This window comes from Astyanax mexicanus, chromosome 1 (assembly GCF_023375975.1).
Source record: "Astyanax mexicanus isolate ESR-SI-001 chromosome 1, AstMex3_surface, whole genome shotgun sequence".
NCBI classification, from domain to species: domain Eukaryota; kingdom Metazoa; phylum Chordata; class Actinopteri; order Characiformes; family Acestrorhamphidae; genus Astyanax; species Astyanax mexicanus.
This window is the reverse complement of record NC_064408.1, coordinates 17,445,191-17,466,041: the sequence shown is the minus strand read 5'-3', so window position 1 is coordinate 17,466,041 and position 20,851 is coordinate 17,445,191. Positions and strand designations below refer to the sequence as shown.

Here is a 20,851-nt window from a genome sequence, read left to right as displayed (position 1 = left end):
AAGGATATAGTTGTATAATAGTTAGTATAGTATAATAGTATAATAGTTGTATTTCATGGTAAAGTTTATAGTTAGAGAGTGGGGACAGGTAACAAATGATATTTTTTCAGTGTTCTGAGTAGTTTTTATTAATGTTTTTAATTACATATTTTACTTTTGCAATTAGGTCAATGTACAACACACCAAGCTTAAAAAATATTTATTTTAAAGTTATTTTGTGTGCACATTTATACATGTAATTTCCTGAGGATGGAAATGGCACTGTATCATAAATGGCGGAATATGCCATTTATGATACATGTTGATTGCAGGTCAGTGTAACGTTTAGCAGTTTCATTTTCTGACAGTATCAAGATAAATTTGAAAATAAAAAAATTGGGTATGAAATTTAATTATATATTTTTTCCATTCAGTATAGTAAAGAAAAAAATATGTTTTATCCATTTTTTTAAATTATCTAGTTTTTTGTTTTGGTCTTTCACAAACAGAATTTTAAGGAAAAAATTTATTTGTCCATTTTTGTATCTTGTAACACAAATCTGATGGTATAATCCATTTTCCTGAAATTCTGATTGTGAGGGGCAGAGATGAAAAAACTAAAATTGGAAAAATGGATGAAAACTTATTGGTTGTACACTAAATTACATAAAAAATAAATAATGAGTTTTTACATTAAATTTTTATATTTTTGCATTTAGCCTAAAACGGTCAGAAAATGTAATTAATAATCGTTACACTAACCATTGCACTGGAAGAAATGTAATGACGCCATCGAGATTTCTCGCGCTCTGGTTGGGCAGAGGGCGGGGTTTACTCTCTCTCTCTCTCTCTCTCTCTCTCTCTCTCTCTCTCTCTCTCTCTCTCTCTCTCTCTCTCTCTCTCTCTCTCTCTCTCTCTCTCCCTCTCTCAGGGTCTCAGAGCAGGTTAACCGTGTGGTGTATGAATCAGAGCTGCTGTGTTTGAGGAGTAGTTTGGTGTGTGTGTGGGGTGTGTGGAGTGTGTGGAGTGTGTGGAGTGTGTGAGCAGAGGATGAAAGAAGTTACAGAGATTTTTACAGACTATCTTGATGAAGAGTTTCTGGCTCCTAAGAGCGGGTAAGACTGCAGACAGTTCTGTATGAGGGGGTTTATTGTTTGTTAGTTTAGTAAAGCTGCTGAATAATTGACTGAACCACTACAAATTAAAAGCCTGCAGTCTTAGAGGAGCAGAAACTGAACACGAACAGAATATTCTCTAGTTTTTAAATAAATTCACAGGCCTATGATATGATATTTATCAAGTTTAACAAGAAGTGTATCAATTAATTTTATGTACAAATAAAATTGTCTTTTTTTAAGTTGCAACATTCACTATGTTGAAAGTCAAATCTAGCCTAAAGCAGCAGTCCTAAAAAATTCTGCATTTTAAATAGAAGGTGAAAGTGGGATGAGGGGAAATTATTTCAATAAGTAGTATCAGTGTGCTTCTGCTACTATTCCTGCAAAGCCACATATATATTCATTTTAAAATCATGGTCCGTAGGTTCAAGGACCCTTTTCTGACTATTACAGCTTTTGCTGGTTACCTGAGCAATTACTGAGCTGATACAAGAGCTACTGTAAATACAAAGATCACAGACAAATCTTCATGCTTATTCATGCACTGTTAACCCAAAAAAACCCACAGATTTATACTTAAAAATAGCTGACAAGGTAAAAGAGTGTAACAGAATCTTCACTATAAAAATCACCAGATTCATTGACTTTAAAAAGAGACTACATGTAGGTAAAACTGTTGACCCAAACGTGTATTTATCTGTAGAATTAATTGTAGACACCATTGTAAAAACGTATTCACTGTTAAATGTGTTAACCCTAGGCCGGTGTGGTTTTGTTTGTTGTTTACACTGAACTCAAAAACCCATGATGACCATTCAATATATGCAAGTCAAAGTTCAAACTGTGTTTCTCTTTTTAAGAAGTGATCAGTATCTGTCATGTAGAGTGACACAGTTTTTTGTTTGTTGTACTCATATAATAAAATGACCTTATTTTGTATGAGTTCAGAAGTTAATAAAAATAGTGTCTAATTAACAGGATTAAATAAAAAAAAGTTTTGTTCTGTTATTTGTTTGTGCTGTTCGAGTCAATCACGGGAGGATGGGTTCCTCCAAGGCTTTCTTCCTCTCAGTCTGAAGGAGTTTTTCCTTGTCACTGTTGCCATTGTTACTTTTGTGCTTGGATCCGAATCTCTGTAAAGCTGCTTTGTGGCATTTATTGTAAAAAAAGAAAAACATTTTGTAAAAAAAAAAAAAAAAAAAATCACATTTGGAATTGACGTAACCTTATTGTGGATGTGGCCTCTGGTTCTGCAGTGAGGACATGTTTACATTCTCTTTTATTTATTTATTTATTTATTATTATTTATTTTCATCCATAAATGTATCATATCGACACGCCATCAACACACCCATCTACCCTATTATATCAGGTTGACTTATGACATTCCCTTAAGCAATATAGAGTAATCACAGTTCTAATATTTGGTACACGCTGTCGAAGCCCATTTCTGCCACTAATGCATACTAATAATTAAAAGCTAAATCATAATTGAGATACTAAGTCAACTTACTCTCTCATAATGATGATTTACTATCTTATAATTATGACTTACTATCTCATAATGATGACTTTACTATTTTAAAAAAAGTTTCAACAGTACATTACAATCTCATAATAATGACTTACAAATTAGGCATTCTTCCTTTTCCAAAATATATCATATCAAATTACTATCTCATAATAATTATTTGCTCTCTCAAAACATTGACTTAAAATCTCATAATCATGACATGGTTTCTCATTATTATGATTTACTGGTCCCTTATTTTTTTTAAGTGGAGAAAATGGCCTTCCATACCATGCCATTAGCTGTAAGAGCAGGAAAAAAGAAGAAGAAGAAGAGCTGAATAGGTGGAGCATCATAATCAGGAGTCTGTATAATGTCACTCACATGCTAGTTATTACGGGACACGGCATCACTGCAGTCCACCCATCACAACTCACAAACAACGAGTCCGGGAGAGACACCGAGGACGAGACCGGAGGAATAGTTCTTCTTTTCTTTATTTTACCCTTCAGGCTGCTCGGCCTGTTGGGCAGCTTCTGAAAGCTGGCAGTCATGTCGGCCGTGTGGGACACTGACTATCTGTGGAGAGAGGTGCAGGGGTCAGTATAGGGTACTCACTTCTGAACCCTGAACGCTGAGGGGGTTAGTTTTTGGGTAAAAGCAAGAGAAAGGGAAGAGTTTTATATCAGCAGAAGACCTGAAATTTGATTTTGGAAAAGAGGATTTTGAAGTGATGCTTTGGGGGAAATAAGGGACACTCATGACATCTCTGCTGTTAATCTGATTTGAGTATATGACTTTGTGGCTGTTTTTCTCTATAATAATAACTGAAAGTCATGCTTTTTTAAGGCAAGATAAATATGTTAGTGATTATTTCTGTTGTCTGGTATATTATCTGGCTGTTATCTGTTAAAAATACTTCACATAGGGGGTGTTTTATATTATGTCAGTTCTCACAGCCTGCTTGTTTATAATAAGAAGGGATAATGGCCAACAAGAAAACAAAATTTTATGTTTTTTGTAAAACAGTTTTTAGTCTTTTATATCTAAAGTGTTGACGCTAAAAAGGTAAAACATAGAATTGGAGAATTTACAATAGCAAATTTATTGCTTTTTAAAAGTAAATGTCACCTTTATTCATTTAAGCTTATTTAGCTAATTGTCTAAATCAGCTGCATTTCTCAAACTAATAATGTTTTATTTACCTTAAGTTATTTTTGTAAAGTATTTTTTGTGTTTCTATTAATTTGTAAATAATGCTCATAGTTTAATCATAACTGATCTCTTGGTTTTTATTTCCACTTATACTTTTATGATTTAAAGTGCTGTTACCCTCTGAGGATGGGTCGTTGGACCCCTAAAGGGGGCTTCACGGCCCACTGCAGTTTGTATTGCAGTCATCCCAGTCAAAATGTGGCTTGTAGTGTATAGAATAGGTTTGTCTTAGATTTTGAACAGATACCACTGTTTATAAATGATCTCACCAACCAAACACTGACCATGTGCTGCAGTCATCACCAGACACTGACCAGTCAAAGACTGTTGACTTCTGCAGTATATTTGTATATTTTAAAGCAATTGTTTAATCAGACTAGATACCTTTTCATTTATCGTTTCTTCTTGAATCAAAGTTATTAATCAGTGTTTATCTTGCTTTTGGTGGAGAAACTGTGTCTACTGTCCAGGGAAGTTTTATACTAGTATTTAGAGCAGAAGTTATTTAGAGTTACAGTAATCATTGCAGAGAACACAGCTCAATTTTGGAGAAGCTTTACCAGCATTTAAAGGATTTCTGATTAAAAAGGTGCATTTAATCACAATTGATCATGGACTGACATCACTAATCTGGATAACATTTGTATTGTGATAAATATACACGGCTCTTATAGCTTCAGTAACTATCTGAAAATGTGAACTTTAATCAATTCAAATTTATTTGTGTAGCGCTTTTTACAACGGATGTTTTAACAAAGCAGCTTTACAGAAATGTGATTGGTGGACAGAGAATCAGGAAAAAACATTAAACACAAAAATACAGAATACAGAAATACTTTAATAATATTCTTGTCCTTCTACTAATTAAGGAAAAATGTTCTAACTTTGATTGCAAAATTTAAAATGTGACAAATATTGTATGTGTGTGTTTCTCACAGGGCAAAGCTGGCCTCTCTCTTTGGCCTGCATCAGGCGGAGAGTCAGGGAAATGAGTCCTTCCAGTTCACCGCCCCCAAGCAACCCAAAAAACCCTCTGCTACTGCAGGTGCATTTATCCATAGTCAAAATTCTATCATTTTAACATCATCCGTGCTGCCAGCTGTAGCAATATATTATCGTATTAAAAGTGGTTAACGAACTCTGTTTAATGTGGCAAAAATACCCTGACAAGGATTACTGTAGTGTCATGTGACTTTTGCCATGTCCCTCCAAAGCAAAAGAACACTGCACTGACCTGCAGGATATGCAGTATGTGTTTGGCCTCTTGTCTCTTATAACGTAGATCTGATTTATGCCAGAGTCAATTGTCTGTTCAAATGGACAATTCTAGCCAGACGTTGGCAGTCACTAATATTACCACAGACTTTGCAGTTTGCAGTCTGGGTGGTAATGCCTTCTATTATGTGATACTGTGGATCAAGGAATGTTAAATATCCACAGAACTTCCCATTCATTGGGCATCCACTATCAGGCCTGAATCAAACACATGCCACTAACACACTGACCAGCATTCAATCTCACTCACAAGATAACACCTCACAACACACTTGTACAGCTAGTGCAATTTCCCTGATATGCTTTGAAAAGTATCTTGGTAAATGTGTTACAATATTGGTAACTGGGGGGTGCCATGTTGTATCATACAGAAAAATATTGCAAAATATTTTGTAATATCACAATGTTCTTGAATTTAGTATGTTTTGTATTTGTTTTGCTTTTTACTGTATCTACCAACATTTTGTTGGATTTTTTTATTTTGATAGTTTTTTATTATTTTATACAAAATGAGTGTTGGTGAGTTATTGTATGAAATAGACAAACCTTTTTACACTAAGTTGTTACACAAAACCTTTTTTTATTATTATTTCTTTAATTATCACAATTATTTTAGGGTCATATCGTCCACCTTTAATGATAACAAATCTTAATATTGCCCACTAAAATCTTTTTTTCTTTGCATTTTGCATTTTTTAGGGCCGCCTCCATCTGCTCCAGCTGTTCTGTTTGCTACAGGTGTCCACGCATTCTGCTAGTGAGTACATAGGTGTTTCTCAATGGACACTTTTATATTACAAATATTTGATTCTTCACATGTCTAATAATAATTACACTGTCATGGCTGCTGAAGAGTCTCTAACTAAGCTGTGTTTTTTAGTGTTAATGGACAGTATGTGAAGCAGGGTAAGCTGGGTGCAGCCATCCTGGGTAACCATGTGACCAAAGAGGTGAGAAAATCATTATTATAAGCAAGGTTAAACTAAATTATGTAAATGAATGTGTATAGGATTATGATTTTTGTGTTTGTTTTAACAGTATAAAATTCTGCTGTATGGGAGTCAACAGAAGCACATCACCACAGCCAGAATACATCCTGGATTTATCCTCACGGTAACTCTTCTCTTCTCTTCTCTTCTCTTCTCTTCTCTTCTCTTCTCTTCTCTTCTCTTCTCTTCTCTTCTCTTGTTTCTTCTCCTCTCTTCTCTTGTTTCTTCTCTTCTCTTGTTTCTTCTCTTCTCTTGTTTCTTCTCTTCTCTTCTCCTCTCCTCTCTTCTCTTGTTTCTTTTCTTCCCTTCTCTTCTCTTGTTTCTTCTCTTCCCTTCTCTTCTCTTCTCTTCTTTATTTATCTTTTCTTTTCTTCTCCTTAAATTTTTTTCCTTGTATTCTGTTTCATTCTCATCTATCATATATTTAATTTTGATCACTTCTTTATTACTTATTCTCAATACTGTGCTATGCTGTGTTGTGCTATTCCGTCAGTAGTAGGGATTAAATCACAGGGCATCTCACAGTGCGATATCATCATGATACATTTCCCACGATAATGATGATATGAGACTGTGATTGTGTGATACTCTACAGTACTTTACAGCATCTTTGTTACTCAAGAGGATGAAAATACTTCTAAATAAGAAAATACCAGGAAGTATGGATTTATTGGTGTCAGGTTTACCCTATTCATTTGATTAGTGCCACCATGTCGAGTCTTAGGGAGTTTAGAAATTCGATATTTCAATAACAATATCAATATTTGACACCACTATTGATAATGTATCACAAATGAAAACATGAAAACATACCATAATATTGACCACCAGAAAATTGTTCCTTCTTCTTTGCAGGTTCAGTCTGGAAACTACATCACGTTCTACGATGATCAGCGTCAGAACTGGTCTCTAAAGTTTGACCCAGAAAAAGCTGGATTAGATTTTTGCAAAGAGGTAAATCTTAACTCAAACAAAATACCTGTTACAGAAGCTTTGACATGACTTTGTTTTGGCTTTCTTAAACTGTATTACATTTTACTAGCATAGCAGCCATGGTCTTTTTTTATCTGTATGGTCTTGTTTAATATATATGGGCTTGTTTAATTACTGATAGCACACAGTGTATATTGTTTAGTTGCAAGTAAATAGAAATAGAATCCCATTTCTTTAATAAATGCAAATCACAAGTGCATTACATAAAAATAATACAGCGTAAAGAACTTTGGATTAAATTGAAGCAAAGAGACAAACATAGTGCAAAAAGAACAGAGATAAAGAACTATGTTATCCCTCTGTCTCAAAGTCTGTTTACTCTTCATCATTTTCCCGATCTGTCTGTCTCTCTGTCCCTCTTATTTCCTCTCTCTGTCTGTATCTCTGTTCCTCTGTCCCTTTCTCTCCCACTTTTTCCCTGTCTGTTTCTCCTTCTCTCTACATATTTTCCCCTTTCTATCTCTCTCTCTCTGTCCTTCTTTCTCCCTGTTCTTCCTATCTGTGTGTATGCCTGTATCTCTGTCCTTATCCCTCCCTCCCTTTTTTCTTCTCTGTCCCTTGTTTGTCCTGTCTGTCTTGCCTCTCTCTGTCTTCTGTTTCTTCCTGCCCTTCTCTGTTCATTTTCCTCTCTCTGTCCACTTTTCTGTTTCTTTTTTTTCTCAGGTGTGTTTAGCTAAATTTAACAGCCGGACCTGTGTTGATGGTCTGGTGGTCCAGGACCTCCTGCAGGGTGAGGGTATGGCTGTGGATGTGGGGGACACTGTGGAGGTGGCATTCTCTGGCTGGCTGCTTCAGAATCATGCTGTTGGACAGGTGATTTTATATATGCAGCTATAGAAAAAAATAAGAGGCCACTTCAGTTTCTGAATCAGTTTCTCTGAATTTTCTATTTATAGGTATAAGTTTGAGGTAGGTAATGTTTTATTCTATAAACTACGGACCATTTCTCCTCAATAACAAATAAAATATTTCCTTTTGGAGCATTTATTTGCAGAAAATGAGAAATGGCAAAAGTAACAAAAACGATGTAGAGCTTTCAGACCTCAAATAATGCAAAGAAAACAAGTTCAGAAATCAATATTTGGTGAAATAAGCCTGTATTTTAATCACAGTTTTCATGCATCTTGGCATGTTCTCCTCCACCAGTCTTACACACTGCTTTTGGATAACTTTATGCCTTTACTCCTGGTGCAAAAATTCACGCAGTTCAGCTTGGTTTGATGGCTTTTGATCATCCATCTTCCTCTTGATTTTATTTCAGGGGTTTCCAATTTGGTAAAATCTAAGAAACTCATCATTTTTAAGTGCTGTATTTGTGTGTGTGCTATATTTATATTTCTGTTTTGACATGTATTGGCAGAACTAAGGCCTTCATCGAAGATTACTGAAGCAGGGGTTAAGAAGAATGAGGGGATATAACAGATACTTGGTATTTGAAAAAACTGAAATGTGGTTATTTCCACAGAGCTAGTGTTCAGGGTGTAGTAATGCAGTTTACTGCATGTTGAAGTTTTCACAGTAGAACTTTGTATTTTTTTTTCTTTTTCTTCTTTACTCATGATCCTGCTTTTCAGACAGCTGTGCTGCTCATTACTAACTCAGGTCATTCCCTCTTTACTTAAATGCTCTCCTGCAGTTTACACTTATGCTCATAATTGCATCTCTGCCGTTTCAACCACTCATGGCTGGTTATAGTAGGGCCATTCCATGAATGGGTGCTATTTGCTTGTTTTAACTCTTCCAAATTAAACTTATTTTTTATATCTTCTTTCAACTCTGAATCTAATAACACATTTATTTAACTGGTCAAAACATAAAACATGTACTGGTCGAACTCAGGCAGCTTTACTTAATTTTTCACAAGGTTTCCAAACCGAAGGTGGTTACAAAACTCTTAAAAAGAATGTTTCTTTGATTTTCTCTTAAGAAAGTGTTTATTTTAAGGAAATAGTTGATGCATGTTCAAATAATTGATATATATGACAAAAAAAATCACTCCAGTTACTTGCACGCACTCCTGTTACTGGAACTCACTCCTGTTTTCCTTATTTTTATTATTAATTATTAATTAAGTATCAGGAATGAGTTTTTAGCATAGAATTAGCAAATACAAGAAAAATAGCTAAATGGCGGCTATGCTAATAGCATGAGGACACTGAGCACCTTCTAGTGATTTTCCCAAAATTTGTATTTAAAAAATGAACAAATAGAAATAAGATTGATTTAGATAGATTTAGGTAACAGGAATGAGTGTTGAGATTGATCTCCTCAGTCATAGTTACAATAAGATCAAATATACAGAAAAACAAATAAGGGAACTTAATTTTGGTCTTCATAAGAACCAGCTGATGTCACTTCCTGTTGTAGATCTGACTTGTAGAATGTTCCAGATTGTTCAGATGGGGTAATGTGTCACAGTAACAGGACTGAGTGAATTCAGTGGAATGGCTCAGTAAGAGATGTGTGTTTCTGTCTTGCAGATGTTTGATTCCAACATTGGCAAAAACAAGCTGCAGAGAGTAAGGCTGGGCTCCGGGAAGGTCCTGAAGGTGAGGTGTTAAAACCATTGTTTTATCTAAAAATTACCAACAAATAACCTCCCTCTTTCTTTCCTAATCTTTCTCTATATGTTTTCTTTTTTAGGGCTGGGAGGATGGCATGGTGGGGATGAGAAAAAGAGGACGTCGTCTTCTCATCATTCCTCCCGGTATGGGTCATGGGTTAAAGGGTGTCCCCAGCCATGTACCATCAACAAGCACACTGGTGTATGACGTGGAGATTCATCAGGTAGGTTCAATGATACCAGTAGCAGTTTATATCTCTCACAGTTAGCTGGTATCAGACTGTGTGTTTTCTTCATTCCTTTATTCCATGATCCTCTAAGGTCAAGTTCTCCAAAGATGAAGACTGCTTTAGCAGTGGATCTGCAGACTCTGCCACTGCTTCTCCAGTTCCACTTGACAGTTCAGCTTTAGAAAGTACAGATCAATCTGCCGTCTCTGTGTCTCCTGACCAAAGGTTTGTCTAAGACATGTCAAACTTTTATACAGGATAAAAACTGCATTGTGATTCAGCCATATGTGAGTTAAAGGCTGTTTATTCTGTAGAGATCAAGATCAAGCGCCACATGGTAAATCAGGAGCCCTAAACGAGCTTCCAAAGGTATGTAATGAAACACTCTAATCTGCTGTGATTTATTTTATTTCAGAATTAGTTTTTGGTTGTTTCTAAAAGCTAACCAACATCCTAGCTAACAATCTTTGGTTCGTAGAAAGTTTGTTTAATGTTACAGTTAACGTTTTTACAACATTTAATCTGGCAAGTTTACTGGATGTTCTTAAAAGTTACTTTTAAGATTTGGAGAGAAGTTATTTAATAACGTTGCGATGCAAACCATTATTGTGTTGCATGTTGGGAGAATGTTCGTGAAGCGTTAATTCTGTAATGTTACAGGTTACCCTTCCTAAACCTTTTCAAACTGTTTTTAAATGTTTTTGAACCTACATATACAGTTCCAGAAAAAAAATTCTCTAAAAAAATTCTCTGATTTTACTATTTATAGGTTTATGTTTGAGTAAAATGCACATTGTTGTTTTATTCTTTAAACTACAGACAACTTATCTTCCAAATTCCCCCAAAAATACTGTCATTTACAGCATTTATTTGCAGGAAAGAAATGTCTGAAATAATAAAAAAGATGCAGAGCTTTTAGACTTAATAATGCAAAGAGCAACAACATAAATCAATCTTCCAGGTGGATGGAATGTCGCAAGTCATCAAACAAGTCAGGAGTCACCCAAAAGCAGTGTGTAAGACTGATGGAGAAGAACACGAAATCTGTGATTACAAATCAGGTTTATTCCACTAAATATTGACTTCTGAACGTCTTAAACATTAATATTGCTGTTTTCTAAACAAATATTAACTTGTTTTGTCCATTTTTAAAGCCTGAAAGCCTTGCATCTTTTTCGTTATTTTGACAATTTATAATTATCTGCTAATACATGCTCTAAACTCTATACTCAGAACTCAGATGAAGCCAAAGCCAAGCTGATCTCACGCATGGCTAAGATGGGTCAGCCCATGCTGCCTTTCCTCAAAGGGGCCATCCCAGTTCAGCCTGAACAAGAAAAGGTAAGTGGTTTAAAAGTAGTTCACTTATTTTTTCCTGTCCTTCAGTTTGGATATTTAGTTAGTGTGCTCGAAACAAGGCACTAACAGCACAGGAATGTTTGTTTTTAATAAATTTAGTTTAAGTGTGTTTGTTTGTAATTTGGATGTATATAAGGATTTGCAAACAATGCGGAAATCCAGGCACTTTCAAAAGGATCACTTTCATTTACTTTTTATTTTAACTCTATGTTTCCACTCTGTCTCTATAGAATGTTGGTGAGTCTGACCCAGTTTGTGATCCATTCCCTCAAGAAATCTCTCGTTCATCATCTCCACAGCCTGTTCAGGTGGCTTCTAAACCTTCACCCTGTTCTGGTGAGAAAAAAGCCCCTTAGCATTTGTCACTACTTCTCTATACACACTCCATTTCTAATAACTGCTCATGTTGTGGTTCTTTTTTAGTGTCTCCAAAACCTGTGGCCATCCAGCAGCCAGAGACCAACACCACAGGATTTCCCCAACAAGTGGACGTCTCCTCGGGTCGGGCTTTCCAGGTCTAAGTCTTAGGGACACATTGCATTTATTTATTTATACTTTTTTTTTTCTTTCTTTTTCCATTTTCTCTCCAGTTTACACGGCCAATCACCCAACCCACTTATTAGGACTCCCCCTATAACTATTAATGCCCCAACACCAGGCAGGTAAAGACTAGCACATGCCTCTTCCGACACATGTAAAGTCAGACACCACCTCTTTTTGATTTGCTGCTATAAATCATGCTTGGAGGAAAGTGCAGCGACTCGGTTCTGATACATCAGCTCACAGACTATTTGTGCTGATCAACATCACCCTTTGGAGTGATGTGGGGAGAGAGCGCTGTCTACCCACCCAGAGAGAGCAAGGCCAATTGTGCTCTCTCAGGACTCTGGCAGCCGATGGCAAGCTACATGAACGGGATTCGAACCGGCGATCTCCTGATCATAGTGGCAGCGCTTAGCCTGCTGGACTACTTGGAGCCAGACACATTGCATTTTATTATGCATATGCATTTTATAAGTCATAATAGGTAAAATAAAAAAATAAAAAACATTACACACAAAACAGTCAAGTCGCTCGTAAAGGTTGGCATAACATTATGACCACCACCACCTTGTTTTACTCTCTTAATCAATTTTTTCAGCTCTACTGATCATAAAGGAAACTTTGTAGTTCTATGATCAGGACTGTAGTCCTGTATCTGTTTTTCTGTATACTTTTATTTTCCTCCATTCACCCTGTTCTTTAATTATTAGGATGTCCTGTGACCACTGATGAATAATGAGGATGATGCACAAACTGTAATATTAAAAAAAAAACTTAAAAGATCTGACAGAGATCTTTTAAAAGATCTTTACAGAGTGATTTTTGTTTACAATTGGAATTCTGTGTTCTGTGTTTGATCATCAGCCTTACACTGCATCACAGCTGCATCCTTTTGCATCAGTCTTTCCATCCCAATACCAAACTGCATACCAGGGTGAGTATACAGTACTACGATCTCTAAACCTTCATCTTTTTATGTCTTTGTCTTTAGAAGTGTTAAAATGCCTCAGATATAAGATAAAGTAGATATAGGCCTATTTTTTCTGACCGTTTTTGTCTTCAAGCTGTTGACATCAGCTCCTTCCTGTTGACCGAGACACGACAACACAACACTGAAGTCCGATTAGCTGTAGGAAAGGTGGCTGACAGACTGGACCAGCTGGCCTCCAAGGTATAGCATGTGGCCTTTAACCAAATGATCCAGTTTTAGCACAAGTTATTGTTTTAAGTATTATGGTTAATTTAAACCATGTTAAAATACACATCCAAAGCATTTCCCTAGAGAAAAAAAAACTGTATTTAATTTGAACTTTCTCCTCCAGGTGGAAAACCTACAGAAGCAGGGTTTCTGTGCATTCGGCATGTCCTCCATATCACTGGAACCTGCCATGATCTTGAACAACATACAGAGAATCGTTCAGGTGTGATTAAACTTCAGTAAAACCTAGTAAATCTAGAGAAAAATCTAGAGATTGGTGTGTAAACCACAGCCTGTGCTTTTACAGGAGAACAGCTCTCTGAAGAAGGAGGTTCTGGAGAGGGATTGTAAAGTGGAAGAGCAGACCCGTAAAATAGGAGAGCTCATTGAACAGAGGCAGAGGTTCGTTTTACAGAGTGATTCTCAATACATGATTGACTGTTTCAGACACTGCGGGCTAGATTAATAAAATGTACTGCCAGAATTAAGGCATATTCACACCGAGTCTGATCGTAAATACAGATAGCTGGCGTGTTTTATTCTTAATTTAGATTTGTATTATGGAACAAATTGCACTTTACTAAGTTTCTAATTTCATTATTTTGTGGATTAAATGCTCTTTTCTATTATGCATTTACTCTTGCAGCCAAATAATAAAAGTAATACACATACACACATTGATATTTGTACATAAAGCAACCAGTGCATTTAAAAGTCTGTCTTGAAAAAGCATATTCAATTGCAAATTAAAAAGCTATCTAACTTTCTTAAAATAAATTTGTGTGCACATTAATACAGAAAATATCAGGAAAACTGGCTTTGATAATTGGGTTTAAATTGCATTTCAGCATTTCCTGGTGAACACTGCTTAGAGCCAGCATTTCTAAACTTTTTTTATGTATTTGTGTACATGAACATTAGGTACATGGAGCAGAGCAACTTGTTGATGGAGCAGAGCAACAGTACTCAGCAAACCTGCAGCCAACAAAACAATACCAGACTGGTACTGCTGAAAACTGAACATGAAAAGGTATGGTTTGTTCTTCTAGTGCTAAGCTTGAGTTCATAGGCATCCATTCTTTTTCATCCTGTGATGTTAAGGTCACAAGTGAACATTTAATTTGAGAAATAAGTCTAAAATGTTTAGTCTTGCACATTATCAGGCTTCATTATGTTTTTTGTTTTTAATCCAAAAAGAGCCCATGGTAATGTGTGTCACAGACCCTTTAAAAGCTGTTTAAAGTTCCTTACAGCACTCTGTCCATCCTTTTAACTCATGAAGTCCCAGTGACCTATAGCTAACTGCTGAACATCCTGAGAGCATCATCACAGCACAGTGTGTGAACATTTGTTCCATCATCTAACCTTATTTACAGAATGTAGGAGTGCTGGGTTAGTGCTGGAGTTAAAAAAGCTTTTGTTAAGAGTTGTTTTCTGTTTCTACAGCTCTGTTCCAATTAGTTTAACCATTTTAAATTGTTTAATTAAGTGTTTCACCTTCCATATACTGAATTTGTTTTGCACTATAAGGCGCACCTAAAATCATTTCATTTTCCCAAAAATCGACAGTTTACATTATAATCTGGTGCTCCTTCTGTTTGAATTTTATCAGTCAGGTTGTAAGGAGCAGTAAAGCCACTCTGCTGAAGTGCAGCGTTATACAGATGTTTCAGTCAAGTTTCTCTCCTGAAGTTTATATTCCTTAGAAGTTTCTCCAGCACCAAGGCTAGGTGCAGCAGCATTATCATTGGCCGCAAACCGCAGCGCTAGCTCTTTCGCCGTTCAGAGGCGAGTATATTGGACTGCATCTTAACACAAGCCATGTGGGACGAATCGCTAGCTGATAGCAATTTGGGTTATCAGAACACGCAGTCTAGTGCTGCGGTTAGCGGCTAATGCTAATGCTGCTGCATCCAGCCTTTTTGCTGGAGAAACTTCACAAAAAAAAAAAAAACTCGCCCTTAGACAAAATATTGGAAATCTAAGCTTCAGGAGAGAAATCTGTCTAGATGAACATCCAGCACTCATTTGACTCTGAAAAAATGTTTTTTTTTTTTTTTTCTTTTTAAGAATTAGTTTTTACATCCCAAGCCTCCCCATTAGAAGGGAAGCATGGCTGAAACACCCTTGCTCCCTTCAATGTAGGCATCCTTACTAGTGTTGCTTAATGCACCTTATAATCTGGTGTGCCTTATGTAATAAAATAGACCAGAAAATAGATGTTCATTGATGGTGCACCTTTTAGGTGTCCTTAATAATTATAAAATTGTTGTTGTGTGAGTTATGTTATATCAGGATTTTAACCTTTTTAAATTATTTACAGTCATGTTCCCACAATAAGAAACAAACAAAATGATCTGCTCACTGAATTTATCTAATTCAATTCTGAATTTGTCATCAATATATAGAGTCTTATGACTCTTATATGGTACTGAATATTAATTAGAACAGAACAAAACATTTACCGGTAACCTCCCTCCATACAGGTGTGTTTATCTGAAGAGCTGAGTTCCTCCTCCTCCTCTGAAGTGTGTGAGCTGCAGGATAAAGCAGTGCAGCTCCAGCAGAGGGCAACAGAGCTTCAGTCCCAGCTAGATACTGCACTACAGGAGGGCCAACACCACTGTTCCCTCATCAGCTCCCTGCAGACCCAAGTAGAAGGTAGAAGAACAGCACATATATTGTACTGAAAAATATATCACAGCATGTCTGAATGTTTGTAAAAATGTGGTGAAAGCATTAAGCTACATAAAGCTGCACCCACTGCTGACATGGATATGCAAATATGAGCACACACAGCTTGTCTAGTATCCGTGAAAAGTACTGCCAATAGAATAGGACTCCCTAATTGTAGGCATGGGCCAGAGGGATTTAAAGCCCCCAGTATTGAGCTGTGGAGCAGTGAGTGGAATGAGCTGTGTTTTCTGAAAGAATTCTTCTGTGCGTTCAGACTGCACTAATACTTCAATCTTCACAGCACTGCTTTTCCTGGACAGTAGAGACAGTTACTCCAACAAAATCAGGATATATCTCCTTTATTATATCATTGTATCCTTGATTTTGTAAATGTGTATGTAGAGCTGAAGAATGAGAGGGATCAGTCTCAGCAGGAGTGGAGAGCAGAAAAACAGAAGAGCCGGAAGATGGAACTCACACTGAAAACCATGGAGGAGGACATACATGACCTCAGAACTGAGAAAGAGATTCTTGAACAGGTGTGTGTGTTTGTGTGTGTGTGTGTGTGTGTTTTCTTTTATAACCATTACATTTTGTGTACCTCATTGCACTGTACAAACAAAAATAGCAAGTGAAATCCTCTCAAATGTAGTCTAAATATTTATTAATGAATTATTTATTTTAAACTTCCTTGCACTTGCTTTAAGTGACTTAATCTAGTAAAAGTACTAGTGTTTCTAAAAAAATAGGATATCATTGACAAATTACTTTATTTCAGTAATTCCGTTCAAAATGTAAAACTAAATATTATATTGATGTATTACACACAGAGTGATCTATTTTAAACATTTGTTTCTTTAATTGTTGATGATTATGGCTTACAGCCAATAAAAAATCTCAGAAATAAAAAATATCTCAGAAAATTAGAATATTATATAAGACCAACTGGAACTTTTGGCAGTGTGCCAAGTCCTGCTGGAAAATGAAATCCACATCTCCAGAAAAGTTCTCAGCAGAGGGAATCATGAAGTGCTGTAAGATTTTGTGGGAAAACACTGCACTGACTTTAGACTTGATAATAAAACACAGTGGATCAACACCAGCAGATGACATGTCTCTCCAAACCATCACTGATCATCAGTAAATTTTACATTTCATTTGGAAATCAAGGGAGCAGAGTCTGGAGGAAGAGTGGAGAGACACACAGTCCAAACTGCTTAAGGTCTGGTGTGAAGTTTCACAATCAGTGATGGTTTGGAGAGACATGCCATCTGCTGTCATCTGTGTGTTTCTCTGTGTGTTCTGCTAGACGCTGTCAGACAGGAAGAGGAGGTGGCAGCTGGAACGGGAGCGTCTCCTGATGGAGCAGGAGGAGCAGCGCAGGAGCAGTGAAGAGGAGAACCAGCAGCTCCGTGAGCAGCTCAGGAGAGCCAGAGCCAGCGCAGACGCACACGCCAGACAGCAGGTGAACTCAGTCAGGGCTGATTTTAAAATGCAGTTTTATATGATATTATAACTAGGGAATGATTGATGCTTTTCTGAAATTGGAAGGGATATTTGTAAGTATATAATAAAAGCCTGTAAATAAATGGAAGCACTTTACTCACCCAAATAAACGTTTTTCAGGACAGAAATCTGTGTAGATTAACATCCAGTGCTCGTTTAACTTTGAAATTATATATATATATATATTTTATTTTACATTTTTTTTAAGAATTACAGTTTTCTTTACTTAGGCGCTTCCCCACAGCTTCCCTATTAGGAGGGAAACATAGCGACACTCTTACTCACTTCAATGTAGGCATCCTTATTAGTGTTGATTAATGCACCTTATAATCTGGTGCACCTTATAGTCTGAAAAATACGGTAATTTATCATCAAATAGTAACTTTTTTATTGTCATGTTACATTTTTATCCTATTTTTTCCCCAAATTTTAAGGCAAATTGCCCAATCTACTCATTAGCTACCCAACACCAGGAGGATGAAAACTAGCACATGCCTCCTCCGAGTCTTTTTGAACTGCTGCTGATGCAGCATTGCCGAATAGTATCACAGCACACTGGGAGGAAAGCGCAGCAACTCTATTTCGATACATCAGCTCACAGACGCCTTGTGCTGATCGACATCACCCTTTTTGAAGTGATGTGGGGAGACAGTGCCATCTACCCACCCAGTTGTGCTCTCTCAGGGCTCCAGCAGCTGAAGGCAAGCTACATGAATGGGATTCGAACCAGCGACCTCCCGACCATAGTGGCAGCACCTTAGTATGGTAACATTTTGTACATTGTAGTTGTGTTTTTTTTTATCTACAGGCTGAGCTGGATCTAGAGTGGCAGGAGAGGTGTGATGTGTCTGTGAAGACTCAGACAGTGAAATTAGAAGCAGTGGTTAATCAGCTGAAGGAACAGGTACAAGTGCTACAGGCCAGAGATAAAAGCATGAGAGGAGTTCTGATCAGACGTGTTTATTTTTACCATCAATATCTTTGTAACCAGTTTATTCAGTCTTATTAAAATCTGTGTCTGTATTACATAGTGTGCTGCTTTACAGAAGAAACAGGAGAGTGATGGACAGCTGCTCGAGACCCAGCTGGCTGTTCAGGTGAGGAGCTGTTATTGTTTTTAACCTTATGCAGGTTATTGCAATACTCCAAGGTTTTAAGTGGTTTCAGTTTTATTGGAAATAAAACATTTGTTCAGCACCCGATTGGAACACACAAGCACTAATCACTGATTGGCTGAGCTGTTTAGTATATATCCTCGCTGTCCAGTGAAAAACAAGTATCTCCAGAACAGCAGCTTGACAGGAGAGAGAAAAAAACGTCTAAACTTTCAATGGAAGTCAACGTAAAAAGAGTTTATTTCAGGTAAGTTTGGTCTGTTCATCAAGAAATGTTGGCACAGTGTAAGAGACACTTCAAAAATGGAGATACTTGTTTTTCATTTTCTGAATCAGTTTCTCTGATTTTGCTATTTATAAGTAAATGTTTGAGTAAAATGAACATTGTTGTTTTATTCTAGAACCTATAGACAACATTTCTCCCAAATTCCAAATAAAATAAAATAAAATAAAATAAAAAATATTTCAATTCTTGTGGTTGAGTTGGATATTTTTCCCCACTTATTGGTCAAACTGACCCTAATAAATCCATAATTCCTGTTTTTTGCCTTTTAGGTGTTTTGTATCCTCTTCAGTAACACAGATGCTGTGAAGTATTTTAGAAAACTGTTTTGTGATGTATTAAGTATCGCAGAATCACTGTATCTTTATAAGTCTGATAACAAATTTGTCTCAATAAATATGAAGTCATTAATTATAACAACATTCTTTCCATATCACACACTTATATTCTAAATTATCTAGTATTTCTTTTAGCTGTAATATCCAAGTCTTAAGTCCATATCCAGTTATTTCTGTACAATGAATGTTTGTGTGCATATCACTGGGACCTAAAAGCACTGTGTGTGTATGTTTGTGTGTCTGGTACAGATAAAGCAGGTGATGAACAGACTGTATCACTCTCTAAGGGCACAGTTTGCTCTGCAGGGGTCCTACACCGGGGACTCTGTTCTAAAGATGATCCTCAAGACCATCAAGGTAGGCTCTGAACATCCAGAAAGAGATAGAGATAGACATAGACATTCACAAGAGAACCATATCAACACTGTTCCTCCAGTGACATCCTGACCTTCTGAAAATCCCTGTATTTTAAATATTGCTCTATTACAAAATATCACAATGTAAATGTTTTTCAATATCGTGCAGCTCTAGATGCTACTTGCATTTATTAAAAGGAGTGTCCTTAAAACATTTCACACATACAGCTAACATTTTCATCACAGGAAATTCCTGAAAATCTGAGGAAGCGTTGTAATGTTCAATATTCAATATTTATGAATTATGTTTTTTTTTTTTTTTTTCTTAGCATGTGACCATGCGACTTCTCAAACACCATCAGGAGCTGGATCCTGCAGCAGATAGTGAAGCAGGTGATGAAGAGGAGCGGTATTTCTCTGCAGAAGACACAGGGAAGGAGGAGAACGTGGAGGAAAGTGGAATAAAATGTGAAAAAGAGGATTTTCAGGAAAGTCTGGACCAGACCTACATGACTGCACAAGAAACAACGCACCTGGAATCATCTAAGCTGATTAGTGACTCCTCTTCTTCTATAGCTCTGGTTGTAGAAGGGCAGCCGGTGGATACAGAGTGGAGGGATGAGCATGGGGATTAGAATCAACATCATTGTAGCCAATCACAATCCAGAATACAGTCCTCCATTAATACAGAGGTGAAAGATGGTCACTTCAAAGAAAGGGAAACAGAGAAAGTGTAGAAGAACCATTTTTAAATTAGTGGGAAGAAGTGGGAGGCAGTGGAGACACTGGATACTCTTGTGCCTAATTCTTTAACCAACGTAACTCTGATATAAAGATCATCAGCTGAATTAATCATGAGTGTTTTGGTTAAACTAATTTGAATAATTAATATTGAAATAATCCCATTATTATTTAATGTAATAGAATTTTGTTGACTGTTTGTAAATTGTGTTTCAATTGAATTAAACTAAACGTTTGACTTTAAGAAACTTTTATGAGGGGAACCCAACATGCCAAAAGTGATGGCACCTACTCGGATAATTCGGATAATTCACATTGGCTGTCCATGATGAGCACACTGGCCATTGTGAAACTGTTAAACCTCATTCACAAGACATCACCTCACAACTTATACAGGTGTGGATGTTCCCAAGCCATCCCATGAGTAAATATTTTATGACTTTTACATTTACATATCCCTGTTATCCCATGACTTTTGGCATGTCAGTGTATTTCAGAAATAGGAATACACATATCGTCACTGTCATGCAGAAACCTTGGATTTCCAAACTTTTAACACTGCAGGAGAAGGAAAAACTTTGTAAAATTTGACCTTTCAAAGGTAATTTTCTTTTTTTAGCAAATCTTTTGGCCTATGAGTCTTGAAATGTCATGAAAGTCTGATAACTAAAAAAATAAATAAAGATTCAAATAGTTTTAACCCTCTTTGACATTAATTATATTTTCATACCTGTCAAATCTCCTGTTTTGGTCGGAAATCTAACAATTTCTACCATATTGCCCGTAAATTTCCTATATTATATTATAATAAAAAAATAAAATAAAAAACGTGTGCCTCTCCAAACTAAAACGTCACTAGCCACT

The 20,851-nt window shown here is 36.5% G+C and overlaps 1 protein-coding gene across 3 annotated transcripts; it reads left to right on the top strand.

The window, feature by feature from the left end:
- Nucleotides 1–920: 920 nt before the first annotated feature.
- fkbp15a (FKBP prolyl isomerase family member 15a) lies at nucleotides 921–20,680 on the top strand. 3 transcript variants are annotated; one of them, XM_022666232.2, is made up of 26 exons: nucleotides 921–1,094; nucleotides 4,761–4,867; nucleotides 5,797–5,854; nucleotides 5,978–6,047; nucleotides 6,136–6,210; nucleotides 6,942–7,040; nucleotides 7,743–7,892; nucleotides 9,560–9,628; nucleotides 9,723–9,866; nucleotides 9,964–10,097; nucleotides 10,187–10,241; nucleotides 11,106–11,213; nucleotides 11,462–11,567; nucleotides 11,655–11,746; nucleotides 12,639–12,708; nucleotides 12,839–12,945; nucleotides 13,097–13,195; nucleotides 13,280–13,374; nucleotides 13,894–14,002; nucleotides 15,459–15,633; nucleotides 16,051–16,187; nucleotides 16,958–17,113; nucleotides 17,963–18,058; nucleotides 18,201–18,251; nucleotides 19,140–19,247; nucleotides 19,576–20,680. In XM_022666232.2, the coding sequence occupies exons 1-26, from the start codon at nucleotides 1,030–1,032 to the stop codon at nucleotides 19,879–19,881; spliced, it is 2,841 nt and encodes a 946-aa protein (XP_022521953.2). In that variant the 5' UTR covers nucleotides 921–1,029; the 3' UTR covers nucleotides 19,882–20,680. The 3 variants fall into 3 exon arrangements, with proteins under 3 accessions (XP_022521953.2, XP_022521952.2, XP_049329255.1); XM_022666231.2 differs by having other exon boundaries at nucleotides 924–1,094; nucleotides 18,186–18,251; XM_049473298.1 differs by lacking the exon at nucleotides 921–1,094 and adding an exon at nucleotides 3,031–3,206 and having other exon boundaries at nucleotides 18,186–18,251.
- The last annotated feature ends 171 nt before the right edge of the window (nucleotides 20,681–20,851 follow it).

Coding starts and splice junctions, on each gene's coding strand:
- fkbp15a (XM_022666231.2), top strand. CDS start 1,030: ATGAAAGAAGTTACAGAGATTTTTACAGACTATCTTGATGAAGAGTTT. Junction 1,095..4,760: donor TTTCTGGCTCCTAAGAGCGG/GTAAGACTGCAG, acceptor TGTTTCTCACAG/GGCAAAGCTGGCCTCTCTCT. Junction 14,003..15,458: donor TGAAAACTGAACATGAAAAG/GTATGGTTTGTT, acceptor CCCTCCATACAG/GTGTGTTTATCTGAAGAGCT.